Here is a 23,465-nt window from a genome sequence, read left to right on the forward strand (position 1 = left end):
AAGCAGCGCACGGAAACGCCGTTTACCTTCCCTCCGGAGCGGTACCTATTTATCTACTTGCACTTTGACATGCTTTCGAACTGCTAGGTTGGCAGGAACAGGGACTGAGCAACGGGAGCTCACCCCGTCGCGGGGATTCGAACCACGACCTTCTGATCAGCAAATCCTAGGCTCTGTGGTTTAACCCACAGCGCCACCCACGTCCCTTGATGTGTATATTAGGGGAATGTAAATAAAATGCAAATTTTAGTGAAAATAACAAAAAAAATGCATATTAGAAAAAATGTCTATAAAACTATGTATATTAGGCAAAACTGCAAACAAAAATGTGCATATTAGGATAGCTGTGCACTATATGCTTGAGAAATTTTGTGAATACTTTAAAAACATCACAAAGTGATGCAGAAATCTAATGAGCTGATTGAAAAAATGAGAAAGGGAAAGAACCAAAACTGACAGATTTGAATGCCGCTTGATCTTGCCAGAAGTGATCTTTTTGAACTGACCCTTTGCCCTAAAATATTCTTCCAAGGCTTCAATGTTACCATAAGGTTCTTCCAAAGTGCTAACCTTATATCAAAAGGTCTCCTAGGAAAACTTCGAACTAGATTGGTTGGATAAACAAAGTGTCACCGGTCCTCACTGCCTGACTGACTACAATGCTGCAATTGTATACTGCCAGTCCAACATGAAGTCAGGCTTTAGTTTTACTCTCTGAATTAAAGTAATTATTCTTAGAAATGCATCTATGGTGACTTGGCGAGTTTGCTTATATCTAAGTTAACTTGGGGAACTAAAGTACTTAAAAATAAGGTTTGCTCTGCTCTTCTACATTCTGAGAGTTATTATATGCCACACTGTAAAAATAAATGCTTGCTACAGATAATTAAAAACTGCTCTGATTTGCACTGATTCTAAATAAACACGATCTTCATAAATTGTACTGGCAGAACTTTAAGCTTTTGAAATATTCAAGTACTGTAGTTAAATAGAAAACGATGCAGAAGGGGGGCACCTTTGAGACATAGTGGGGTGCCTTGAATTTGTTCATTATCTCTGGTTGTTGAGTTTAAAGATTTGGCAGAATGATGGCAGCCAATGTAGGTAAGTTCAATGGTAAAATTAATTTAAATTACATGTAAGTTTTGCAGGTTTCTAGCATGAAGTTCATGCAATTTTTTACCTTGCCTACATAGATATTTAGAGTAAAACATTAAGATAATTGCTATTAATCAAAATTAAGTGTTTTATTTTCCTCTCAAAATACTGTAAAACTGTTAACTGGCATGTGACTCTTTCTTATATACTAATGAAAAGTCCAACCCTCTCCCTTCCAACATATTTCTCCATGTATGCAACATTCGCAAAAAGAATTAACATTATCTTCTATTTTATTGATTACCACTGCAGTGAAGAACTGTTTCTTATTAAATAAACTTAAAGAATTGAAGGTGCCATTCTGGTCTGCATTCTTCGGGACTGTAACTGCTTCATTTTACTGTTAAATTCACTCAGCCTGTTTCTTCCATTTCTGGGAACACAAAAGTGAGTTTACTAGCCTGACAATCTCCAGTCATAACTAAGCTTACTGCTGCAACAACTCGACAGGGATCTTTAGGCTGTGCAGTGAAATATTTTGCAATTGCCTAAACTTTTCTTATTGTTTCTCCATCTGCTGCCCTCCCTTAAACCAGCAGACAATCTCTCCTTGTTCATACCTCCCCCTCCCCCTCCTTCCCCCCTGCCAGTTTTCTCCTTTTTCCAAAGGTTGTGGGTAGGAAATCCTTCGGAGTCTTCCCCGCCTCCTGTTCTCCAGTGACATCATATATGGGCTGACTGCTTAAAGTCTAGGCATGCGTTTGTTTAAGAAACACACCCAAGTGTGCAGTATATGGAAGCAAGGTCTACTGTTGCTGGCTAGGGCATTTCAGCATGCAAAGGCAAGGCAAAGCAGCTTCAAAACATCTCCATCTTTCCTGGAGCAGAAGAAAATGATTTTGATATGTGGTTCTCTTATTAAACCAAATGGGGTGATACGTACTCGGATGTAATATATGGCAAGAGAAAGCAGCCGTTCTCCCTAGAACGTTGCAGATTGCCAGACAATTGTTCTGGCACCGGGAGGAGAATCTACACAAAAGGGGTCTGTGGATTTTTATGCTCCTTCAGAAGAAAAAGCCATTACAAGGTCGGTGTCTATACATTTTCTTTGTTGTCAATCGGCACACAACTTTTCTGTAGTTATTTCAGATTGTAGATTACATATGGATGGGTCTGCTGCTACATTTTATGTGCCGCCAAAATTCATACATACTAAGGCACACAGTTTAGTTTTTTCTTTTATTGAATCCAATAAATTCTTAGGGTGCTCCGTTACAAGTATAAGGTGTAATGTTCTTGACTGCATTGTTTCATGTTTCTACAAGAGGGAAGGAAATCTCCCACCCACCAACATTCGGAAAAGCTGGCTGATGGTGATCATGAAAAACAGTTGAACTGCTTGATCTGCACAACAAAAAGGATTTTCTTAGCATTCCTTACTAAAACATTGATAGTCCTCCTAAAAGAAAATGAAACTAATCAAGAAGTACCCCTGAAATAGTGTCACAGGCTTCTCCCCAAATATATTACTAGGAGAATCTACAATTAAAGCCTTAACTTTTCCTATTGATAAATCACTATTCCTGCTGTACACCCAAATGGACGTTTTGATCAGGGGCTCTCATTAAAACTTGGATTTTCCATTGCCATTTAACACTTTCTTATTCATGGAATAGCATTATGGCAGTGTTAACCTGAAGGAATTTACTGCTTGAAAAACTAAAAAATTGCATGACCAGCCCTGAATGTGAAAAAGTAAACCCAGCGTAAGTTGTTAGTGATCCAGCTACAAGTATTAATTTTGAAAGCGTATAGCTGAAGATTACCCAAAAGCTGTAATCTACACTGAACATCACAAAGAGCAACAGCTGACTATGAACCCTGGATTCACAGTAACAGTGATGTTCCATGTTACAGTGGGGTAGATTAATAACACGATTTGCAGATGAAAGTAGCAGCCTGGCTTCAATAACTAGCTCTTAAAATGATTGCATTTTAGAATCTATCATAGTACATCAAACTAATACATGTAGTAGACAGTAGCTCAAATTATTATCAAATGTTTATTCAGACAAATGCAGCATAGTTCCTAAATCCATTAGGACATCTAGCTGGGGAACCAGGTTGTCTCAGGGTCTAGGGTCACCAACATTCACACAGTCAGCACTGATGGTAATAAATGGACAACAGTTTACTTCCACATTTCGTATATGAAAAGCAATTTCGGAGCCTTAAGCAACTACTAATGACTCCAAGAATTACTATGAAGTCATTTCAGGAGTTTTTTATTAGCCGTACTTTAAAATGTGGGTTCCTGTGTTATTTAAACTCCATAACATTTAAGTACTTTAATAGTCGTTTTAAAGGTGATTTAAAAGAATATATTATTTAAAGTATGCTGATTAAGTCTGGAATATGCTAATACAAGAGCACACATTTTTGCTGTTAGTAAAAATGAGCTTTCAACATTAGTTTCCTTGAAGCTACTGCTATTTAGTTGCAGTAGATGCTCATTTCAACTTTGACACTGGCAGGGATTCAGGGACTTTCCTCGCTGTAATCTTTGAAAGATAAAGAAATCCAAGTACTGGCTATTTCATAGCTGACAATGGGAAACCTATGTTTGTACTTGCGGTAACTCATTTGTTGGATAGCTGCCACCATGTGGAAAGATGCCCAGTTCATTTCAGCAGAATGTACTTTCGCATAACCAACACAAAACAACAAAACAAATAATCAATGTAGGACATAGACTGGGTCTTCCCAAACGTTTCCTCTTGAACATGAAACTGCACCTAGCTATGAACAGCTTTCCTAAACTCCACCTGATAGTGTAGGATTAAGAACAGCAGTTGCTGGAAAAGGAATGCAAGAACAAAATGCATGTGTCCATGGATTGCAGCCTATGAATTTTAGGATCAATTTAGTTCCAGTACTCTGAAAGTGAGATGAACCATTTCTGCCCAAGAAGACTTAAAAATCAACACTCTTAACCAAGCTTTGATGTCAACACACATGTGATTAACAAAATTTAACATGGCCCTACTGAGATTAGGATTCTGTACTTAAATGTCTGCAATTGACAGTTTATTTTGGACTACAATATTCTGGCAAGGATTGGGATGTTCAACATATTCAAAATGTTTGCCAGATTCAGTGGTGCACAAAGATATGAGAAATTGAAATGGTTCTGTGTATAGCAGACCGAATAAGAAACATACATTGCAACTTAGGGTCCACACCTAAGATTTTTGTATGTTAATATGAAAACCACCATTCAAGTAACAAATGACCTTTTTGTACACATGTCAAAATATGCTAAAATAACATTCCCTTGCAACCCATTTATGAAAGGTACAGTTTCAACAATACAGTACTGTGAAAATTAATCAATCTTGAGCAGATGCCTTTGTTCCACTATGTCAATTCAGCTAGGCTGGCTTTGCTTTAAAAACAAAACTTTACTTGTTACTAATTAATGTATAGAAAGTTCAGTGAGAAAAAGCAAGTTTCCTCAATTGCCTTTAAAGAAGTAGTTATGTTGCTTTAAGTAAAGTAAACAATACCCATCTGAACTCATCTAGAAAATTGAGAAAGTAATAAATATAAATACACTGGCTTGATTGTTTCCATAATAATACAATGTGTTACTGAACAATTCACATTCGGTAGGTTAACTTCAGGACATAAAGGCTCAGTTGCCTTGGTAGGTGGTGGAGGTTTTTAAGCAGAGGCTGGGTGATGCAGCAGAGGTTTTTTTCTATATCGGAGCAGAGAACCTTTGGAGGTCACACAATGATAACATACATTATACACTAATAAAATAAGCACATGGTAGAAAACAGGGTTACAGAATGGATTTCCTCACACTGACAAGGCACTTGAGGAAGGAAGCCACACAGCAGCACTGTGTCCATTATATAAGCACTAAGAGCAATCTTAATTCTTTGAGTGCTAGTTGAACCAAAATGGTACCAGTCATACATATGGAGGCATGGGGGAACCCCCAAGGTTTATAAAAGAATAAAAAATGTTAAGGGGAAAATCCCACAGGACTCCCCCCTCCAACCAACTTTCCAATGAGGACTGATCATCTTTTATTGGCCACAGAATACTGATCGATTGTTGGAAGGGAGACAAAAAATCTGTCAGGAGGGGAAATGGAACTGAGCATTCTGAACAGGAGCACTTCAACATTTTGATGCAGGTTCCACTTATCTGAGAACAGAGAAGGGAAATAAACATAAGGAAAATTTCAGAGATTTTATGTGGGGAAAATGAGGGAGTTCTTTTATGATGGAATGTTTAGGGGTTCATAAGCAATAGCTTCCTTGAAGTCACCAATGCCTAAAGCTATGAAAAACATTAAGCACTGTCCCCATGGGTTCTTATTTGATGCATACATCAAAGTACTTTCATGTCTGAATACAGTATGTACAATGTACACCCATGGGCAAATGGATCTGTCCAATAGCTGCTACTGTAAGTGATAGGTTGTAGCCAAAACTGGTTTTGGCTTGACCCAGACCCTTAGTCTTCGAAAAGTCTAGAAATTATCTTCCAAGTACCCAGAAGGGACCATCTTAACAAATACCTATGGTAGTAGTATCTCATAAACCCATTAAGTATTGAAGACAGCCTCAGCTGGGAGCAAACTAGATATGTTTGTTGAAACACTCAAAGAACTCTAAGAATGCTTGCAGAAGCTATGCTGGTTCTGCTTTAGCAAGACTTCTTATTCTATTATATGCTTGGTCATTCTATCTTTAACAGCACTTTCCACTTTTCCCAGAATAGATGTTAAGTTAACCAGCCTGTAATTACCAGGAAACTCCATGGATCCCTTTTTAAAAACTGGTGTTACATTGGCCACTTTGCAAACCTCAGCTATGGAGGCTGGTCTGAGGTACTATTTATATATTTTTACTGGAAGACCAGCAATTCTACATTTCAGTTGTTTAAGGACTCTCAGGTGGATGTCATCTGGACCCAGTGAATTTGTCATTTTTAAAAGGTGTAATAAGGCCCAAACTTTGTCTCTTGTCAGCACTATCTGTCTCAGCTCCTCAGGCTCTCTTCCTGTGATAATTAGTTCCAGCACATGGATCTGTTGTTAGCAATGTGCTCCTCAAATTCATTTTTTAGCATCCATTATGGTCCGCCTATATTTATTTGCCAAAGTTTGTGTTCAGTTTTGTTCTTCTCATTTCGACAAGACTTTCATTTTTAAAGGAAACTGGTCTTTAATAGCTTCTTTTGACTCTGCTTGTTAATCATGCAATCATCCTCTTGGCAAGGTGGTACATTCTTGATCCATGGTATACATTCTTGCTGAGCTACTATTGTGGCTCTAAATAACTCCCAGTTATTCTACATTCTGATCCTCTTGCCTTTGCCTTTCCTCTTTCCCCTTGCCAATCTCGTCATTTGGGGGAAGACTGTGAAAATTGAATTTAATAGCATTATAGCTATGGTTCCATGGCCAGCTGTTCTTTTACACACACACACACACACACGCTTCTGCCATTACAATAAAAAACCTAATCTAAACAAGAAGTAGTAGAAGAGAAAAAGAGCTATCAGAATACAGAGTCTTCTCTCACAGATATATCCTAACTTTTATCCCAGAGAAGGCTGAACTCTCCCATCTCTCACCTAGCAGCATTTGCCTCTTCCTCCAAGCCTCCAATCCTGGGAGATCTCTGCTTCCCTGCTTGGAAGTGGCTAGTCATGCTGGGCTTGCAAACAGGTCCCCCAAAGTGATTAACCCACAAACAATTTATTATACTTTCCTGCCCATCTACACATACCTATGTTAGCCAGAACTACTTCAGTGCATTGACATCACATGCTGCAAATATGAAGCAAAATGGTTGGAGGCAATTGTCTTCGTCTATCCCACAGAAGTGCCTCAAGATCATGCTACTTGCCTGTTTGGCCCTGAAGTACTAGATTATTTGATGCTGAAGCAACTCCAATGCAACACTGCCAAATAGTGATGCAAATGGTCTTAGTGCTTTGAATAATGGGGGAAATCTACAGAGCCACCATATAGCAACCATTAGACTGAAGGAGAGGCTGCTTAATCCAGGAAGGAATTATTGGAAGGTCGTCTTTAGATTCACTTTCATAGAATCCTAGAAACCTATTGCTAGTATTATTATTATTGTGGTGCAAATATATAATATGACTTTCTTCCCCCTCTTATTTTTTTACTGGGAATACAGTATGACTAAGCTTGGAGGGGATAACACCCTACAGAAATCTTAGTTCTCTATCCTTGGTGACTGATGGATTTGATACTATTTTTAATAAAAGGACCTTAACAATAATTTCGTAATTTTGTTTTTTCCATTTAGCTTACTTGAAAATGAAGGCATTCTCATGGACTTTGAGTTTGCTGTTACTTCTGTTACTTCCAAATGGACACTGCACAAAACAGCTGAAACTCAAAAACACTCTCAGACGAAACCCACGTTCTACAGAAGGAGGAGAGGAAGGGAAAAAGTGTGGCTATACATTTATTGTCCCTGAACAAAAAATAACCGGACCAATTTGTGTCAACACCAAAGGGCCAGGGCCAGAGAACAAAAAAGATGAAATTACTAGAATGGACATCGAGAATCTGAAGGATGTATTATCCAAACAAAAGAGAGAGATTGATCTCTTGCAGCTAGTGGTGGACGTGGATGGGAATATAGTAAATGAAGTAAAACTGTTGAGAAAAGAGAGCCGCAACATGAATTCCAGGGTTACTCAGCTGTACATGCAACTTCTGCACGAGATAATCCGCAAGCGGGACAATTCCCTTGAGCTTTCCCAGCTGGAAAACAAAATCCTCAATGTCACAACTGAAATGCTGAAAATGACTACAAGGTACAGAGAACTGGAAGTTAAATATGCAACACTAACTGATCTTGTAAATAATCAGTCAGTCGTCATCTCACTGTTGGAAGAGCAATGTCTGCGGATATTCTCTCGCCAGGACACACATGGCTCTCCTCCTTTAGTTCAAGTGGTGCCTCACCACATTCCTAACAGTCAACAATACACTCCTGGACTCCTGGGAAGTAATGAAATTCAAAGAGATCCCGGCTACCCTAGAGACAGAGATGTAAGGCCGCCCCCTGATCCTGCTACTTCTCCTACAAAAAGCCCTTTCAGGATCCCACCGTTAACTTTAATCAATGAAGGTAAGACATCTACTGCTATTTCTAGAACTATTAACTATGAAGCTTTGGGGTGGGGGCTTCTCAGACAATCTGAAGACTTCTGGTTGGTGACTGTGAAGAAAACACAAACCAAAGCCAAAAATCATTGCTCTTACACTCAGATGGCCAGTTTTCACCCGAAAACCTTTGTCCCACAAACCTGCTTCTTTCAGCTAGGAAGGACCAAATGAAACCTTTTCAAAAGGGTGCTGACCAACTTATGGAACTGCATCATAGCTGTCAAGTGTCCCTTATTTGAAGGGGCGGGTCCCTTATTCCAGCGCCATAGCTCGCTGCTGTCCCTTATTGATGGATGTCCCTTAAATGTCCCTTAAATTTCAAAGGAAGCAGCTCCTCTCCCCCCCCCCCCTGCCGGCCAGGGAAGAGGGAGGCTCCAACTGTGTTGCTTGGCTGTGTTGCTCACCCAATAAGAAGTCTAAGAATGACTGGGGGGTGGAGCTTGCATGCCTTGTGTGTGGCTAGTTAATGCAAGCTGAGGGGTTTTTTGAATGCTGGATGCCATTTTGTTGCATGTGCTGCTGCAAACCTTGCAGTGCAAAGCCAGGCCGGGGAGCCATCTTAAGTTGAGGCTGCATAGGCCTTGTGGTGCATGTGATTCAGATTCTATTCAGTTGAACCTCTGGTTACAAAGTTGGTTGGACAGTGTTCTCTAAGCTACCAGCGTGAGTTTGACCAGACTGCAGGAGGACAGGAAGACTGGAGTGCCTGGAACAGGTAAAGCTGTAGGCCCCTTATTTTGGCTGCTGGTCCCTTATTTTCAAATCTGTAAGTTGACAGCTATGAATTGTATGAAGAGTGTTCTGACCGAAGAGACTGTAGTTTTGTCATGCTCTTTGTTAAAGAAAGTAGCATGAGCCATTTTCCCGCCGCCTTTACCTACTTCATATCTTCTAGCAGCTTTAAGCAGTTACATTCCAGCAGCACACTGTGCGCAATTTAGGTCTCAGTCCAGTGTCTGAGACCATTTACTCACAGCAAAAGCTTTGTTTGTATAACATGTTTCTGTATACAAGCAATGGCTCCAATGGCTGCAAGTTTCTACCCTGGTAAAATCTACAAAATATTGTTGAGGGTGTGCTATGTAATCAAGCTTTCAAGTTATTTTTTTCTAAAAACAAAAGGCTAAATTTATTTCAATGGTGACAAATTATTCAGACAATTGTAAGCTACAGGACTAAAACTATCATCCATTTGTAGAGGCCTGACATTTCTGCAACTGATATAGATTATATGGACAACAAAGTTAAGAGAGAATTTGAAACAGAGATCAATATTACTGTCCTCTAAAGGTAACTATCTAGCTGCTATAATGTTTTAAGGGGTAATGGAAGATTATGGTTCAATTTTTTTAATATAATGACACCTATTGATACTGATATATATAAACTATTTATTTCTGGAAAGGGTAGAAGAAGAGAATACTGTAGCTAACAATCTGCTTCATTCAGCACATTCTTGATGATAATTTACTAGCAAACTGTGAAAAATAACCTGGGGATTACAAGAGCTGTAGAAAGTATCTATGAATGATATGATTTATGCTACATCTGGAAGAAATTTCATTTCTGCAACAGCCAGGGTTCTAAACTCTACATTTTAAAATCTCCCATTCTTCTATCTGTGAAATCATTTCTTCTTGCATATTATATTCTTCCACAGAGAAATGCCTAGCTTTGTCTTCTGTCACAGCTGGCCATTTTGACCAGCATTCAAAGAAAAACCACATACTGAATGAAATATTGAGTGAACAGCTGCTGATACAAAGAGGGATACAGTGCAAATGAAATACTAGATGTAAATAGTACTTAATTATTTGCATAATATGTAACACATTGGGAACAGAGCTAAGTATTAATCAAGGTATAAGGCTGCCCAATCGTACAGCAACAAAGCAACACTTTTGCCATAGTGTTGGAGGACACTTGCCCGTTCACATTTTAACAGGGCAAACATCTTAGAATCTGGCTGCTGCATAAAGGTAAAGGTAAAGGTACCCCTGCCCGTACGGGCCAGTCTTGACAGACTCTAGGGTTGTGCGCCCATCTCACTCAAAGAGGCCGGGGGCCAGCGCTGTCCGGAGACACTTCCGGGTCACGTGGCCAGCGTGACATCGCAGCTCTGGCGAGCCAGAGCCGCACACGGAAATGCTGTTTACCTTCCCGCTAGTAAGCGGTCCCTATTTATCTACTTGCACCCGGGAGTGCTTTCGAACTGCTAGGTTGGCAGGCGCTGGGACCGAGCAGCGGGAGCGCACCCCGCCGCGGGGATTCGAACCGCCAACCTTTCGATCGGCAAGCCCTAGGCGCTGAGGCTTTAGCCCACAGCGCCACCCACGTCCCTAGCACCCACGGCTGCTGCATAAGTGTGAATAAATGAAAATGGGTACAAAAAGGCAGATCTCAAAAACGAATCTGTGCACAGTGTCTAGTAAACAAGGCCCACTAAATTCTACATCGCTTACTTGCACCTTGGTGTGGGCAGAACTGTGACCAAAGTAACACAACTACCGATTTCTCTGGCATTGTTGGGAAAGGAAATCTAATAAACAATACCATTTTAGGTCCCCTAAAATAAAAAGAGAGGGAAGAAATGGGACTCAGTGCAGGAATACCAAACATTTACTATATATATACACTTCAGTTAATAATGAATATTGTTAGAAAAGTGTGCCAGTGGTGCATGTGTATATCCATTTGCCCATTAGCAAAACTTGTTAGCACTCAGTATTTCCCTCAGAAAGGCAACCTTTGAGGCCTAAGATGGCAAGAAGAGTCTATTTCAGCTGACATACAGCACTGCTGGTCGGGTTCAGCATTAGGGCTAATTTCGGGTCTAAAACTATGCCTGGAACCTCACCATCCTGAGACAAAATTCCTTAAGAGTTAAAGCTTAAGATAGATCTTTACTTCTATCTGGAAACAGAAAAATGGAATGAGGAAAACACAGGAATGAGACCAGTGTGACCACCGTAAATGATATATGTCACAATGAATTTGGCAAAGGCATTCATTTAAGGATAGAAGGATATCTTTACAAGTTATGAATAGCTTTTGCAAAACTGTTTATAATTTACTTTTCCGTAAATTGATCAATAAAAAAATCCTCCAACAAGAGATGAATTTCCATACCCTCAGAGTTTTACCCATATAGAAAATTTACAGTGAGGTGGAAGACATTTGTGCAGAGCTGTTCACCCCATTGTTTTATGAAGTTCTTATTCTGTAATGCAAAAAAACTGGCTACAAAATAATCTGACATGGGCTAATAAGTCCTAAGAATTGAAAAGAAGTCAAGTCTGACTTCCTTGTTTCTTTGTTTTCATTGCTTGAATCTGTTAATATAATAGTCTGTAATTGAAATCATATATAGAATTATATTCATAAGATCTGGGAACTTCCTTCAAATGAATTGAGAGCTTAACAGGCAGGAGGCAACACGAAAGTATTTTAGACGTTGCTTAGCTTTCCTCCCTCTCCTATTTCCCAGTGGAAAGGCATGTGCAGCAGGAGAGGGCAAATTTGAGGCTGAAACCACTAGTGAAACAATCTTCTTGTGCATTCGTTTGAGACATTCTCTTCCCTGGACTTTGAAAGATGGAAAATGTTCTACCTAAGCTGGGAAACATTGGGGAAGGGGGCAGGGAAGCTTGTCTATAGCTCAGTGGCAGGAGCACATACCGTATTTTTCGCTCTATAAGACGCACCAGACCACAAGACGCACCTAGTTTTTGGAGGAGGAAAACAAGAAAAAAATATTCTGAATCTCCGAAGCCAGAATAGCAAGAGGGATCGCTATACAGTGAAAGCAGCAATCCCTCTTGCTGTTCTGGCTTCTGGGATAGCTGCGCAGCCTGCATTCGCTCCATAAGACGCATACACATTTCCCCTTACTTTTTAGGAGGGAAAAAGTGAGTCTTATACAGCAAAAAATACGGTACTTTATTTTTCTTTACTACGTCCCAGGGTGGTTTCCAATAAAATTATAAAACCATAATAGAACATATCAAAATACACATAGGATAAAATCCAGTGTAAAATTATTACAAACGAAGAGCAGTAAATCTGGAGACCCTAACACCAGATTGAAATCAAACAACTCAAATCACTCATAGGCCTAAAAGAAGAGGTATGCGTCCATCAAACATCAGAAGCTCATTAATGTTGTTGCAGCACGATAGAGAAGGCCCTGCCCCATGTCATTGCATAGTGAGCCCGGTTCGACTGTGGGACATTAAATAGACTTTCCTTCTAATCGCAGGCCTAGGCTACTCAGTAAAGGGAAAGGAAGAATAAGAGGAACCTTGGTCCTGGGTCATTCCGACTTTACAAATCAAACCATACTTTGGGCCTAGTAATATATAGGTAGCCAATGAAGTTCCTTGGATCATCCAGTCCAGTACAACATCATCTGACATATATAGAGATGGGTGTCATTTGTATATTGGTGACACCAAGCCCCACCGCAATGAGCACCTCCAACGGCTTCATAATTATCATTGGGGGCAGAACTGAATCTTGCGGAATCCCACAGCACAACTGCCAAGGGATTAAGCAGGAGCTTCTCAATATCATTCTCTGCAGCTTGTCCGGCAGGAAGCAGCAGAATCATTGCATCACTGTGCCTCCAACTCCCAACCCACTTCAGCAGTACGTCATGGGCAATGGTATCAAAAAGTCACAAAGAAATCTAAGAAGTAGGGTTGCACTGCCCCTGTCTCCCTCCAATTAAAGGTCATCAACCAAAGTGATCACCTCTGGGCCTGAGGCCAGACTGAAATAGTTCAAGAATTTGCATGCAGAAATTGCAGGTTCAACACCTGGCAACACAAGGTGAAAAAGGAATCAAGTGCCAGGACTGAGAAAGACCGCTATTCTAGAACATGGAAACAATTACTAGTCAAAGTAGACACCACTGAACTTCCATGTGTTTAAACAATGATTTTCCACACCTGCAAGCCACAGAAACTTTTAGTATGCACTTCCTCTCTACCTCAGGCATGTGAAATAAATGATACCTTCTGATCAGGAAAATCTGTAATGATTTAGAACAGTTTGCAAGGTTGGTCCTGCAACTGTTAGTTTTAGGCAAATGAGCATTAAGAAAAATAAGTCGCAGTTACTGTTGTCAAAGTGAAAGCATAACAATATCTTATGCTGGATCATCTTTATGCTTGTCAGCTTAATAGCTTGAATGAAATATTTTACTATCAATGTAAGTAAGCACCATTACAGAACTCTGATGCATTTTTAAACTCTCAAATTGTTTTCAAAAGGTCCATTCAAAGATTGTCAAGAAGCAAAACAAGCTGGCTACTCCAGCAGCGGGATTTATATGATCAAGCCTGAAAACAGCCATGGACCTGTGCAATTATGGTGTGAGAACAGCCTTGATCCTGGGGGCTGGACAGTTATACAAAAAAGAACAGATGGTTCTGTGAACTTCTTCACAAACTGGGACAATTACAAGGTAATCTTTTTTTTAAAAAAAGACTCAGGCAGCCAACAAGTTATGGTGCACTGTAAAACAGAAATTATATGTTCCTTCCTCAGAATTATTTAAAGCATGTGCATTGGAGGCATCTCTGTACCTGCTGTTAACAATGGCCCTCTCTACATGCAATGTTAAGCCACACCATGGCTTAGTCCAAATGAACCGGCATTTGGGCTCCCAAAGGAGAGACTGTGGCCACTTTGCTCTGCCCTGGTAGTTTTGCTGTTGCGCTGAGCAAAGTCTTGGTTTAGCTTAGCATGTCATCCAAACCCAGGGAGGCTTGTGGCTGAGCTCTCTCCAGACAAACTACAAGCCTTAACTAAGCTTTGTCCTGTGATTTACAGCTCATGGCTTGCCCAGGAGAGCTGAACTACAAGGTTTGGACATCAGGCTAAGCCAATCCATGGCATAGCACAGTGCAATAGAAAAGTGACCAGGAAGGAGCAAGGAGTCTGCCTTTAGTGCAATCCTCTACATGTGTACTCATAATTAAGCCTAACTGAGTTCAGTGGGACGTAATCTGAGATAACCATGTATAGGTTTGCAGCCATAATCTCACTTTATGTCCATCCCTTTCCTTTCCATTTTGTCCTGTCAATATTTAAGATTATGATATTTTAATTCCTTATTAAGCATTTTAATGTTATACAAATATGATACTCATCTGATTAAAAAACTCTTAGTCTGCAATCCTAGACATACTAAGAAGTTCCACTGAAAAACTTATTTCTAAATAAGTATGCATAGAATTGTGCTGTTGGTTAGCTGCTAGTCTTAGTTCATTAAAAAATTAAATCTGTGTATTAGCAAAAAGCAGAAATACTGAATCAAAACACGTATTTTTAGATGATAAAGGATGTATTTCATCCCCTTAGTCTCTAAAAAAATAAGAAACGACTCTTCTAAGATGGAATTTGCTATCTGCAGTTTTAAAAAACACATGGATTCAAATAAATTGTTTAAAAGCTGTTTCCTGATTAATTGGAGTACCATTTAAGTTGATTAATAATAATGTATTAACCAAACTGCAGCCATAAATATTGCAGCCACATGAATAAGTAACAATCTTTACCATCACAAAAAAATAACTGAAAGCAGATAAGCAGTCTGAGAATGAAGTGGGGCAATCCTGTACCCACATGAAACCCTGGCTGGTTCAGAAGGAGTATCTTATATGGGTTCTGTTTTCATCCCTGCATAGGGAAGGAACCATTATGAACTCAGCCTAGAATCATGTGTGGTGTTCAGGAATTGGATGTAGTGAATAAGCATAGCCAAAATCTATGGAGGTGGGTAGAATTCTGTGGCAGGTCTGCACTAATGGCAGAACAAAGACCACCCTCTTCTGAAAATGGCAGTCCATGTTGAGCCACCTCTCCCCATAGGATTTGGTACAACATAATGTATGTTGTGAGCATCTTACCAGCCAAAGATGCTGGAGGTGGGACAAGGAAACATACAGCAGGACATGAGGTGAACTGTGCTAGATACTGGAAAGGAAAAGGGAAGAAGATGAACAATACACATCTTTCTTTGAACTCTCCCATCAATTAGGGTTCAGTATTGATTGGAAATATCTCCCAGTGTTTAAATACACCAATTATAGTTATGTGATATATTAACTGTAAATAAATAACTTTGTAATTGAACCACAAGGCAATCTAATCAGAATTGTTTTGTTTCAACAGAAAGGATTTGGAAATGTTGCTGGAGAATACTGGCTGGGACTGGAAAATATTTACTTACTTTCCAATCAGGACAATTACAGACTTCTGATTGAGTTAGAAGACTGGAGTAATAAGAAAGTCTATGCAGAATACAGCAGTTTCCGACTGGAACCAGAAAACGAATTCTATCGATTGCGTCTAGGCACTTATCAAGGGAATGCTGGTGACTCCATGATATGGCACAATGGGAAACAATTTACAACACTGGACCGAGACAGAGATATGTACACAGGTAGGTAGGAATTACAGCAGCATATAACTCTACTGTTTCTTATTACAAGAAAGAATTGAGGAAATAATTCTGATCAAGTGAAGCAAAATTTAGAAAACAAACAAAACTATCCTCTAATGTTCAAGCTCATACACAAAGCATCTTCATGTAAGATGACTCAAACATGGGCAATTGGCACGTTACTTTTGGCAATGGTAAAACCATGTTAATTTCACACAGCAAATGTTCAAATGCACCTTCATATCCTGAGAACTACTATTTACCATGCCAGAATAAATATGGGGCCAGCAAGCCTTGCTCTGCCATCAGAAATTACCCATTCACACTATGTAAGGGCACATTCAAAGCTAGAAATACATAAAACTACATGCATTCAACATGTAGGGACTTGCCTTTGTCCAAATCTGGTGAAAGATTTGGGGCTTAAAGATGACTGTAAAGTGCAGGTTCATAGTAATTTCTAAAGAATGAATAGTAACAAGACACAGAATATAAAGAAGGTACTGTATTATACTTAATGTATCCAAAACAAATTACAGTACACCAATAAATATGCAATGAAACCAAACAAAACATTGTTAATCAGAAAAAGCAAATCAGACACTGGGTTTCGACAGCTTATTCTTTTTCAGTTCAGTCAATTTTTCAACTGTCCTTGGAAGGAGTGGAACAGCCAAGCTCCATCCTTTTGTTGGTCACAAAAGCATAAGAAGAACTAAGGTAGCAAAAAACAGAGGATAAAGTAAAGATAGGACGAAGGACTTCCCCAAGACTCAAACAAACAAACAAACAAAAAAGGTAAAGGACCCCTGACAGTTAAGTCTAGTCGCAGACGACTCTGGAGTTGTGGCGCTCATCTCACTTTACTGGCCGAGGGAGCCGGCGTTTGTCCGCAGACAGTTTTTCCGGGTCATGTGGCCAGCATGACAAAACTGCTTCTGGTGAACAAGAGAAGAACATGGAAACGCCGCTTACCTTCCCGCACTTTTGCGTGTGCTTTCGAATTGCTAGGTTGGCAGGAGCAGGGACCGAGCAACGGGAGCTCACCCCATCGCGGGGATTCGAACTGCCGACCTTCTGATCAGCAAGCCCAAGAGGCTCAGTGGTTTAGACCACAATGCCACCCGCGTCCCTTAAGACTCAAACTAGAGCTGACTAAAACCCAGAGGGATGAATGAAACATAACCCCTCCGTATCTTATCCTTTGAGCAGGAAAGCATGGCAATGGTTAAGGCAGGATTCTATCCTCCTTACTGAGAAGTTTCATTTTCTTTCACTGCAAAAAAGCAGGGTATTGGACAGCAGTGCCTCCCATCCTGAGTGGGTTCATCTGCTACAACAGTGCTTATCACGCTATCTAATGTGGTGGACTGGTAATTCCCCACCCACCCAATGTGTCAGGGACTGGTACAATATTTTGTCCCTAAAGTGTCCCACCCAACCTGGTGGAGTTGCCAGGGTAGCCAATGGCTCATGGACCACCACTTTGAGTAGCACTGTGCTACAGGATCAAAGAAACCTGTTGCAAGGACGTGGGTGGTGCTTTGGGTTAAACCACAGAGCCTAGGGCTTGCTGATCAGAAGGTCGGCGGTTTGAATCCCCGCAATGGGGTGAGCTCCCGTTGCTCAGTCCCAGCTCCTGCCAACCTAGCAGTTCAAAAGCACGTCAAAGTGCAAGTAGATAAATAGGTACTGCTCCGGCAGGAAGGTAAACGGCATTTCCGTGTGCTGTTCTGGTTCACCAGAAGTGGCTTAGTCATGCTGGCCACATGACCAGGAAGCTGTCTGCGGACAAATGCCGTCTCCCTCGGCCAGTGAAGTGAGATGTGCATCGCAACCCCAGAGTCATCCGCGGCTGGACCTAACCTTTACCGGATCAAAGAAACCAGTTGCATGTGACTTTGTGAACTTTCCACTGAAGCAAATGGGATAAAGTTGGAAAGGTATTCTCAAGACAAGAGTAGACCCTGTTGCAGAGTGAGGTATAATTCCTTCTAGAGTAAGGACCAATAGGCAAGTACAACACATTCCCATACTCAAGCTGCTTTTGGGCAAAAGCACAAATATTGTGACAGGGTTCTTAGTTCTGAAACACTCATAAATAATTGTAAGTAGGAAAAGCTCTATGAACACTAGACATATTACTGAGGTAGGAACTGAGGTAGGAACATGTCTCCTAGGTATTGAGAATGACTGCCAGAACAGTCAATTGTCTCTTGAAGGTGTTAGGACAATGACCTTGGGTCTAGAAGATCAGCATGCAAAAAGGCACAATTTCCTTAACAGAGACCTTTATATTCCTTAGCAAAACCCTTACATTTTATTTGAATGGTGAAGGCCCTTTCAAGCAACCTCACAGACCTGGTTTGGGACATCTAGAAGTCTACAACTTCTTCAGAATGCCAAGACCTTAGGAAGGAGCACCACTCAACCACTATGTGGGCACAAAGAACCATTGTAGGTTTAGCTAACACAGGACCCTATATCAGCAAGTCCTGTTCTGCTGTAAGTTGCAAAGTGAGAGGTATGGGCAGTGCCACCAGATCCATAGACTTTGCAGCTTTCTCTTATCTTACTTTAGAGACTGAGAGGAGTGGGAGGGAAAGTGCAAAGTTGACCAATGCAGACAGAACCATGGGGCCATTTTAAAAATTAGCCTACTCTGATTTCCAATGGGAGAAGAAGCTACTTGCTCAGCAATGCGATGCCACACTCTACTAAATTGGGGGTGGGTTCAGGGGAATGTTCACAGCAAGATCACAGCTAGGAGAGAAATGTGCTTGCAAGCTTAAGGTTCCTATTGGTTCAAAATACAAAGACTATTAAAGTAAGTTATTTCTGCTGTGAAATTTCACTTAATGTTTCATTTCTTCATACAGGAAACTGTGCCCATTTTCACAAAGGAGGTTGGTGGTACAATGCCTGTGCTCATTCTAACCTCAATGGCGTATGGTACAGAGGAGGACATTACAGAAGCAAGCACCAGGATGGGATTTTTTGGGCTGAGTACAGAGGCGGATCATACTCGCTAAAAGCCGTTCAGATGATGATCAGACCCATTGATTGAGATGCTCAAAAACATTTTCAAAATATTCTCTTGAACTTCAAACTGATGTTACATTTTGAGTTGTTTGCAAGCCCTACAAAGTATTATTTTAAACATTTCTTACTGTGATATTGTATATGATAATTATGCAAGTTCTAATTGCTCACAAAGGAAGCAGGATTCTGCATTTAAAATAAATTTATGTTAATACAAGGTGTATGGGATTTAGTGGCAGTAATTAAACCTAACAATTTTGCAGGCTACAAGAAAACATCATGGACGCATAATAGTTGAACTCTGAAACTGAAGTACAAGAAGCTGCTGCTGTGTGAAGCATGCAACTCAATTCATTTTCATTGATTTAAATCTATTTAAGTTTTATTTGAAGGATTACTTCCAGTGGAAATCTAATTTTAAGATGTGGGCACGCAAGTCACAAAACAGACAATGAACTAGAGAGCAACTCTGGTTTTGCAGGCGCATTTTGCATCAATAAAAGTATTCTTATTTTAAAACAGTAATGGTAACTATCATTAAGTACAGCTTTTACAGGACATGTGAACTTTGCTGTCCTTTGGATAGGAGGGCATCATGCCTAAACCTTAATCCTAAATATGAATAAAATAATAATAAAACAAGTCTTTATATAGCATTTCCCCTAAGTGTTCAATATCCTTCACGTAGGTTCTGAGCAACCCATTCATGATACTGTGAGGCCGGCTAATATTATTATTAGGCCTGTGCTGCAGATTGGGATTCAGTCCGAAAGATAAGCCATGCAATGAGTTTAAGGCTAAACTGACTGAGGGTCTTTCCAACTACGGGTAATCTGTTCATGTTATTAACTCTATAGAGTGTACCAAACATGTTACTTGGAAATAACTTGGTGGTCCACCAGTACTTCTAACTGAGCACAGAGGTCGTCAAACTAAGGCCCGCAGGCCGGATATGGCCCACCGGGCTTGTTAATCTGGCCCGCAACCTTGCAGACCCTGCCGCCCACTCAGTCAGTCCCCACGCTAAACAGGCGCAGTGCAGAGGCCTCGCCGCACAGAGACTGACTTCCGCGACACGGCACGGCTTCTGATTGGCTGCAGGAAGCTCCTGCAGCCAATCAGAAGCCACGGACGCTTCTGGGCACTGCCCCTTCCCTCCTGCTGAGGTGGCCGAGCAGGAGGAAGCGGCAGTGGCACGGAGGCTGCCTCCACTGCCCAGGCCAGTGGCTTGGGCTCTGTGCTCTGCCAAGACAGAGGACACCAACGCTGCCGAAGACGAATAAGCATCGATGGCTGTGGTGCCTTTTGGGAGGGGGGGTGTGCTTTCAGGAGGTGGTGGGTCCGGCCCCCCACAAGATCTGAGGGACAGTGGACCGGCCCCCTTCTGAAAAGGTTTGCTGACCCCTGATTTAGCATCTTGCCATAACCTCTGGAGCTGACTGGGAAGTGTGAGGGAGGAGGGGGAAGAGGAAGCTATTGTGCGTTTCTTGGTGTAACACTGGATTTCACCCAGTGAAATTCATGGAGTAGCAACTGTTTTATTTGTCAGGTTTCTTAAAATTCTGACGTTTACCCAATTTAAACATCCTACTCTGTTTAAGGTATAACTGGTAACTGGACAGGCTACAATGGGGACCTTCCTTCCTATAATCTCTTAATAAATGCTCTGTCTGCCATAAAATAATTAGATAGTACTGGATTTGGTACTTTAGGCTTGCCAAAATGACTGGGAAGTGGTTCTTATTCATTTAATTCCTTCGTGTTAGGGAAACACTTCCAACAGCTGCTTTTTCCCTTCACAACAGAGAGTAGACAAGAAGGCGCTGGACTGGAGAGAGGTCTGGAGATCACAGCCTATTAATCTGAATTTTTGAAGCTTGAACAGTTACAGGTTACTGAAAAGGCCAAAATGTATCTGAACTACATTTTTAAAACTTGGGTGTTCTCCCCTCATTAAACCTTACTTCCAGCAATCAGGAGCAGCAGCAAAGTATTTCAAGCAGCCAGATGAATGTGGATTTTGTTTTTGCATTATTTTGACAGTGCCACATACCATTCTGAGTTTTTAGAAACTAGTTTTAAAAACAGCAGCTAGGTTGTCAAGAGCACAGTGTGAAATACCCTCAGCAATTTCCGCTTGGTTCAACTCTGAAAACCTCATTCTTTTTTAAAAACTTAAATCTCTTTTTAGAATACATTACTATTAAACATTTGGCTAAAAGTTATTCCAATAAGCTCATTTGAGTGGTTGACAGATACCGCTCACATTCCTAAAACTGTATCTACAAGCATGCAAAATGACTGTATATTATGATTTTTTAAGAACTGTTTTAATGAAACAGCGCAAGACCCTAGCTACATTCAACTTCAAAACTTTTGGTTCACTTCTTCAAATTTAAGAAGGAACGTACCCAAATGGCTTATTTAATTTCAACCATAGTACTCTCACCTCAGTTCCATAAAATAACTTGTCTGCTCACCAGAAATAGGAACCCCTGCCCTTCTGATATGACTAGCACAAAAAGTTCAGCACTACAAAGAGAAATATACTTCTCCACGGATAATTTGGGGGGAGGCAAAAAGGGGTGGTTTTTCTGTTTGTGCAAGGACATGAGCAAAAGAAACCCATCCAAGGGAAGCGTCAGTGCTTATCAAAGGCCTTGACACCCTAACAAGTGAAACCAATATTGGTGGTCCAAGACCCCAGTAGCATCTCAAGTGGCATTCCATAAAGTACAGTGGTGCCTCGCAAGACGAAAAGAATCCGTTCCGCGAGTCTCTTCGTCTTGCGGTTTTTTCGTCTTGCGAAGCAACCCTATTAGCAGATTAGCGCTATTAGCGGTTTAGTGCTATTAGCGGCTATTAAAGGCTTAAGGGATTAGCGGATTAGCTGCTAAAAGGCTATTAGCAGCTTAGTGCCTTAGAAAAAGGGGGTGGGAGCGGAAAAAAATTGCAAGAATCGCAAGACATTTTCGTCTTGCGAAGCAAGCCCATAGGGAAATTCGTCCTGCGAAGTGCATTGAAAAACGGAAAACCCTTTCGTCTAGCGGGTTTTCCGACTTGCGAGGCATTCGTCTTGCGGGGCACCACTGTATAATGGGCTGCCACCAGAAGGAGAAAGCCGGCATGAAAACATGCACGCTGCATGCACAGAGTAACTGTCCACATGCACACGGTCCCCCTCTTTAGATGCAAGAAATATGAAAGTTGCCAGATTACTACAAAATTAACATTCAGTGGGTGACTACACAGCAAGAAGATGTAAAAGTATGTAGGACTTTCATATAAAAAATACTATTTGCCCCAGGAAAAAACATGCACATTAAGCACTAAATAAAAATGCAGCATTTTAGAAGTGAAATTATTTTTCTTTGTTATAACAGCGTCTTGATTTTCAGCTGTGCTGCCTTATGGTTTATGAGCAAAACAGGATGAGAAAGCAATACATGGAGTGATTTTTGTTGGGTTCTAAATCAATGCTGTATTTTTCTCTCTGTTCTAAAGGATAGGCATATGGAACAAAGCATATGGTGATAAAAAAATGGGTGCAATCCAATAATGATGACCTGTTCATGCATTTGAGTTCTCTTCCCTTTCCTCCCCTGCAGTTACTTAAGCGCCCCCACAATCTGGGGATTGGGGACCTTCTCTGCACACAAAGCTGCAGGGAAGGGAAGGAAACAAATCTTGTCCCATTGTGTGACGCTGCATCTTACACGGTATCAATAAGATTGGACAAACTTCCTGTATGCCGTAGCTTTGTAAGAGCATCTCATGCCACACCGAGGTAACTGTCAATGAATTTAAACATTTAAAAACTCCCCTCCTGCTCTGTTCTATGCTCTTAACAAACAGGAAGCCACAAATGTGGCTGCCAAGGTAAACTGGATGCAATTCCAACAACATGAGGCACAGCCCCCAGTCCAAAGAAATAAATGTATTCTGCATGGTTGTTGTTTTTTTAAAAAGGAAGAGCCAGCATTTTCCCAATTCCGTAACATAGCAATGTGGACAGACAAGCCTCTGCTATACCAATAATGCAGCCACAACCACAAATCTTTAAGATGAGAAGAGACTTTAAAATCCCTTGGTCATATTCACATCCCTCTCACATCTGTATATGCCTTCCTTGACAGCTGCATTTAGCCCCTCCACTGTGACCTCTCTCTTCTCCTGGCTGTGCTCTTTGAAACAGAGTATACAGTGGTGCCCCGCAAGACGAATGCCTCGCAAGACGGAAAACCCGCTAGACGAAAGGGTTTTCTGTTTTGGAGGTGCTTCGCAGGACAAATTTCTCTATGGGCTTGCTTCGCAAGACGAAAATGTCTTGCGATTCCTGGGGGGGGTTTTTCGCTCCCCACCCCCTTTTTCTAAGGCACTAAGCTGCTAATAGCCTTTTAGCAGCTAATCCGCTAATCCCTTAAGCCTTTAATAGCCGCTAATAGCTGCTAAACCGCTAATAGCGCTAATCCGCTAATGGGCTTGCTTCGCAAGACGAAAAAACCGCTAGACGAAGAGACTCACGGAATGGATTCTTTTCGTCTTGCGAGGCACCACTGTACTTGAAAAGCCATTAAAAATGCTGCCCCCATCATTTCCCCCTACCCCTTTTCCCTATGGTTGGTGGAAGGAAGGAAGGAG

The 23,465-nt window shown here is 41.0% G+C and overlaps 2 protein-coding genes across 3 annotated transcripts in view; one reads left to right on the forward strand and one right to left on the reverse strand.

Moving 5' to 3' along the window:
* Window positions 1-23,465, reverse strand: part of RALGPS2 (Ral GEF with PH domain and SH3 binding motif 2) — a 103,688-nt gene that overhangs the window by 38,678 nt on the left and 41,545 nt on the right. The window lies entirely within an intron of this gene.
* Window positions 1,838-19,343, forward strand: ANGPTL1 (angiopoietin like 1). The gene is made up of 5 exons (XM_083446356.1): window positions 1,838-2,188; window positions 7,461-8,294; window positions 13,606-13,799; window positions 15,512-15,782; window positions 18,662-19,343. Exons 1-5 carry the CDS (start codon window positions 2,158-2,160, stop codon window positions 18,847-18,849), a joined length of 1,518 nt encoding a protein of 505 aa, XP_083302482.1. The 5' UTR covers window positions 1,838-2,157; the 3' UTR covers window positions 18,850-19,343.

The sequence above is a fragment of the Podarcis tiliguerta genome (genome assembly GCF_965153285.1).
Source record: "Podarcis tiliguerta genome assembly, chromosome: 6".
Lineage (NCBI taxonomy): Eukaryota > Metazoa > Chordata > Lepidosauria > Squamata > Lacertidae > Podarcis > Podarcis tiliguerta.

Coding starts and splice junctions, on each gene's coding strand:
- ANGPTL1 (XM_083446356.1), top strand. CDS start 2,158: ATGCTCCTTCAGAAGAAAAAGCCATTACAAG. Junction 2,189..7,460: donor GAAGAAAAAGCCATTACAAG/GTCGGTGTCTAT, acceptor TTTTCCATTTAG/CTTACTTGAAAATGAAGGCA. Junction 8,295..13,605: donor GTTAACTTTAATCAATGAAG/GTAAGACATCTA, acceptor TGTTTTCAAAAG/GTCCATTCAAAGATTGTCAA.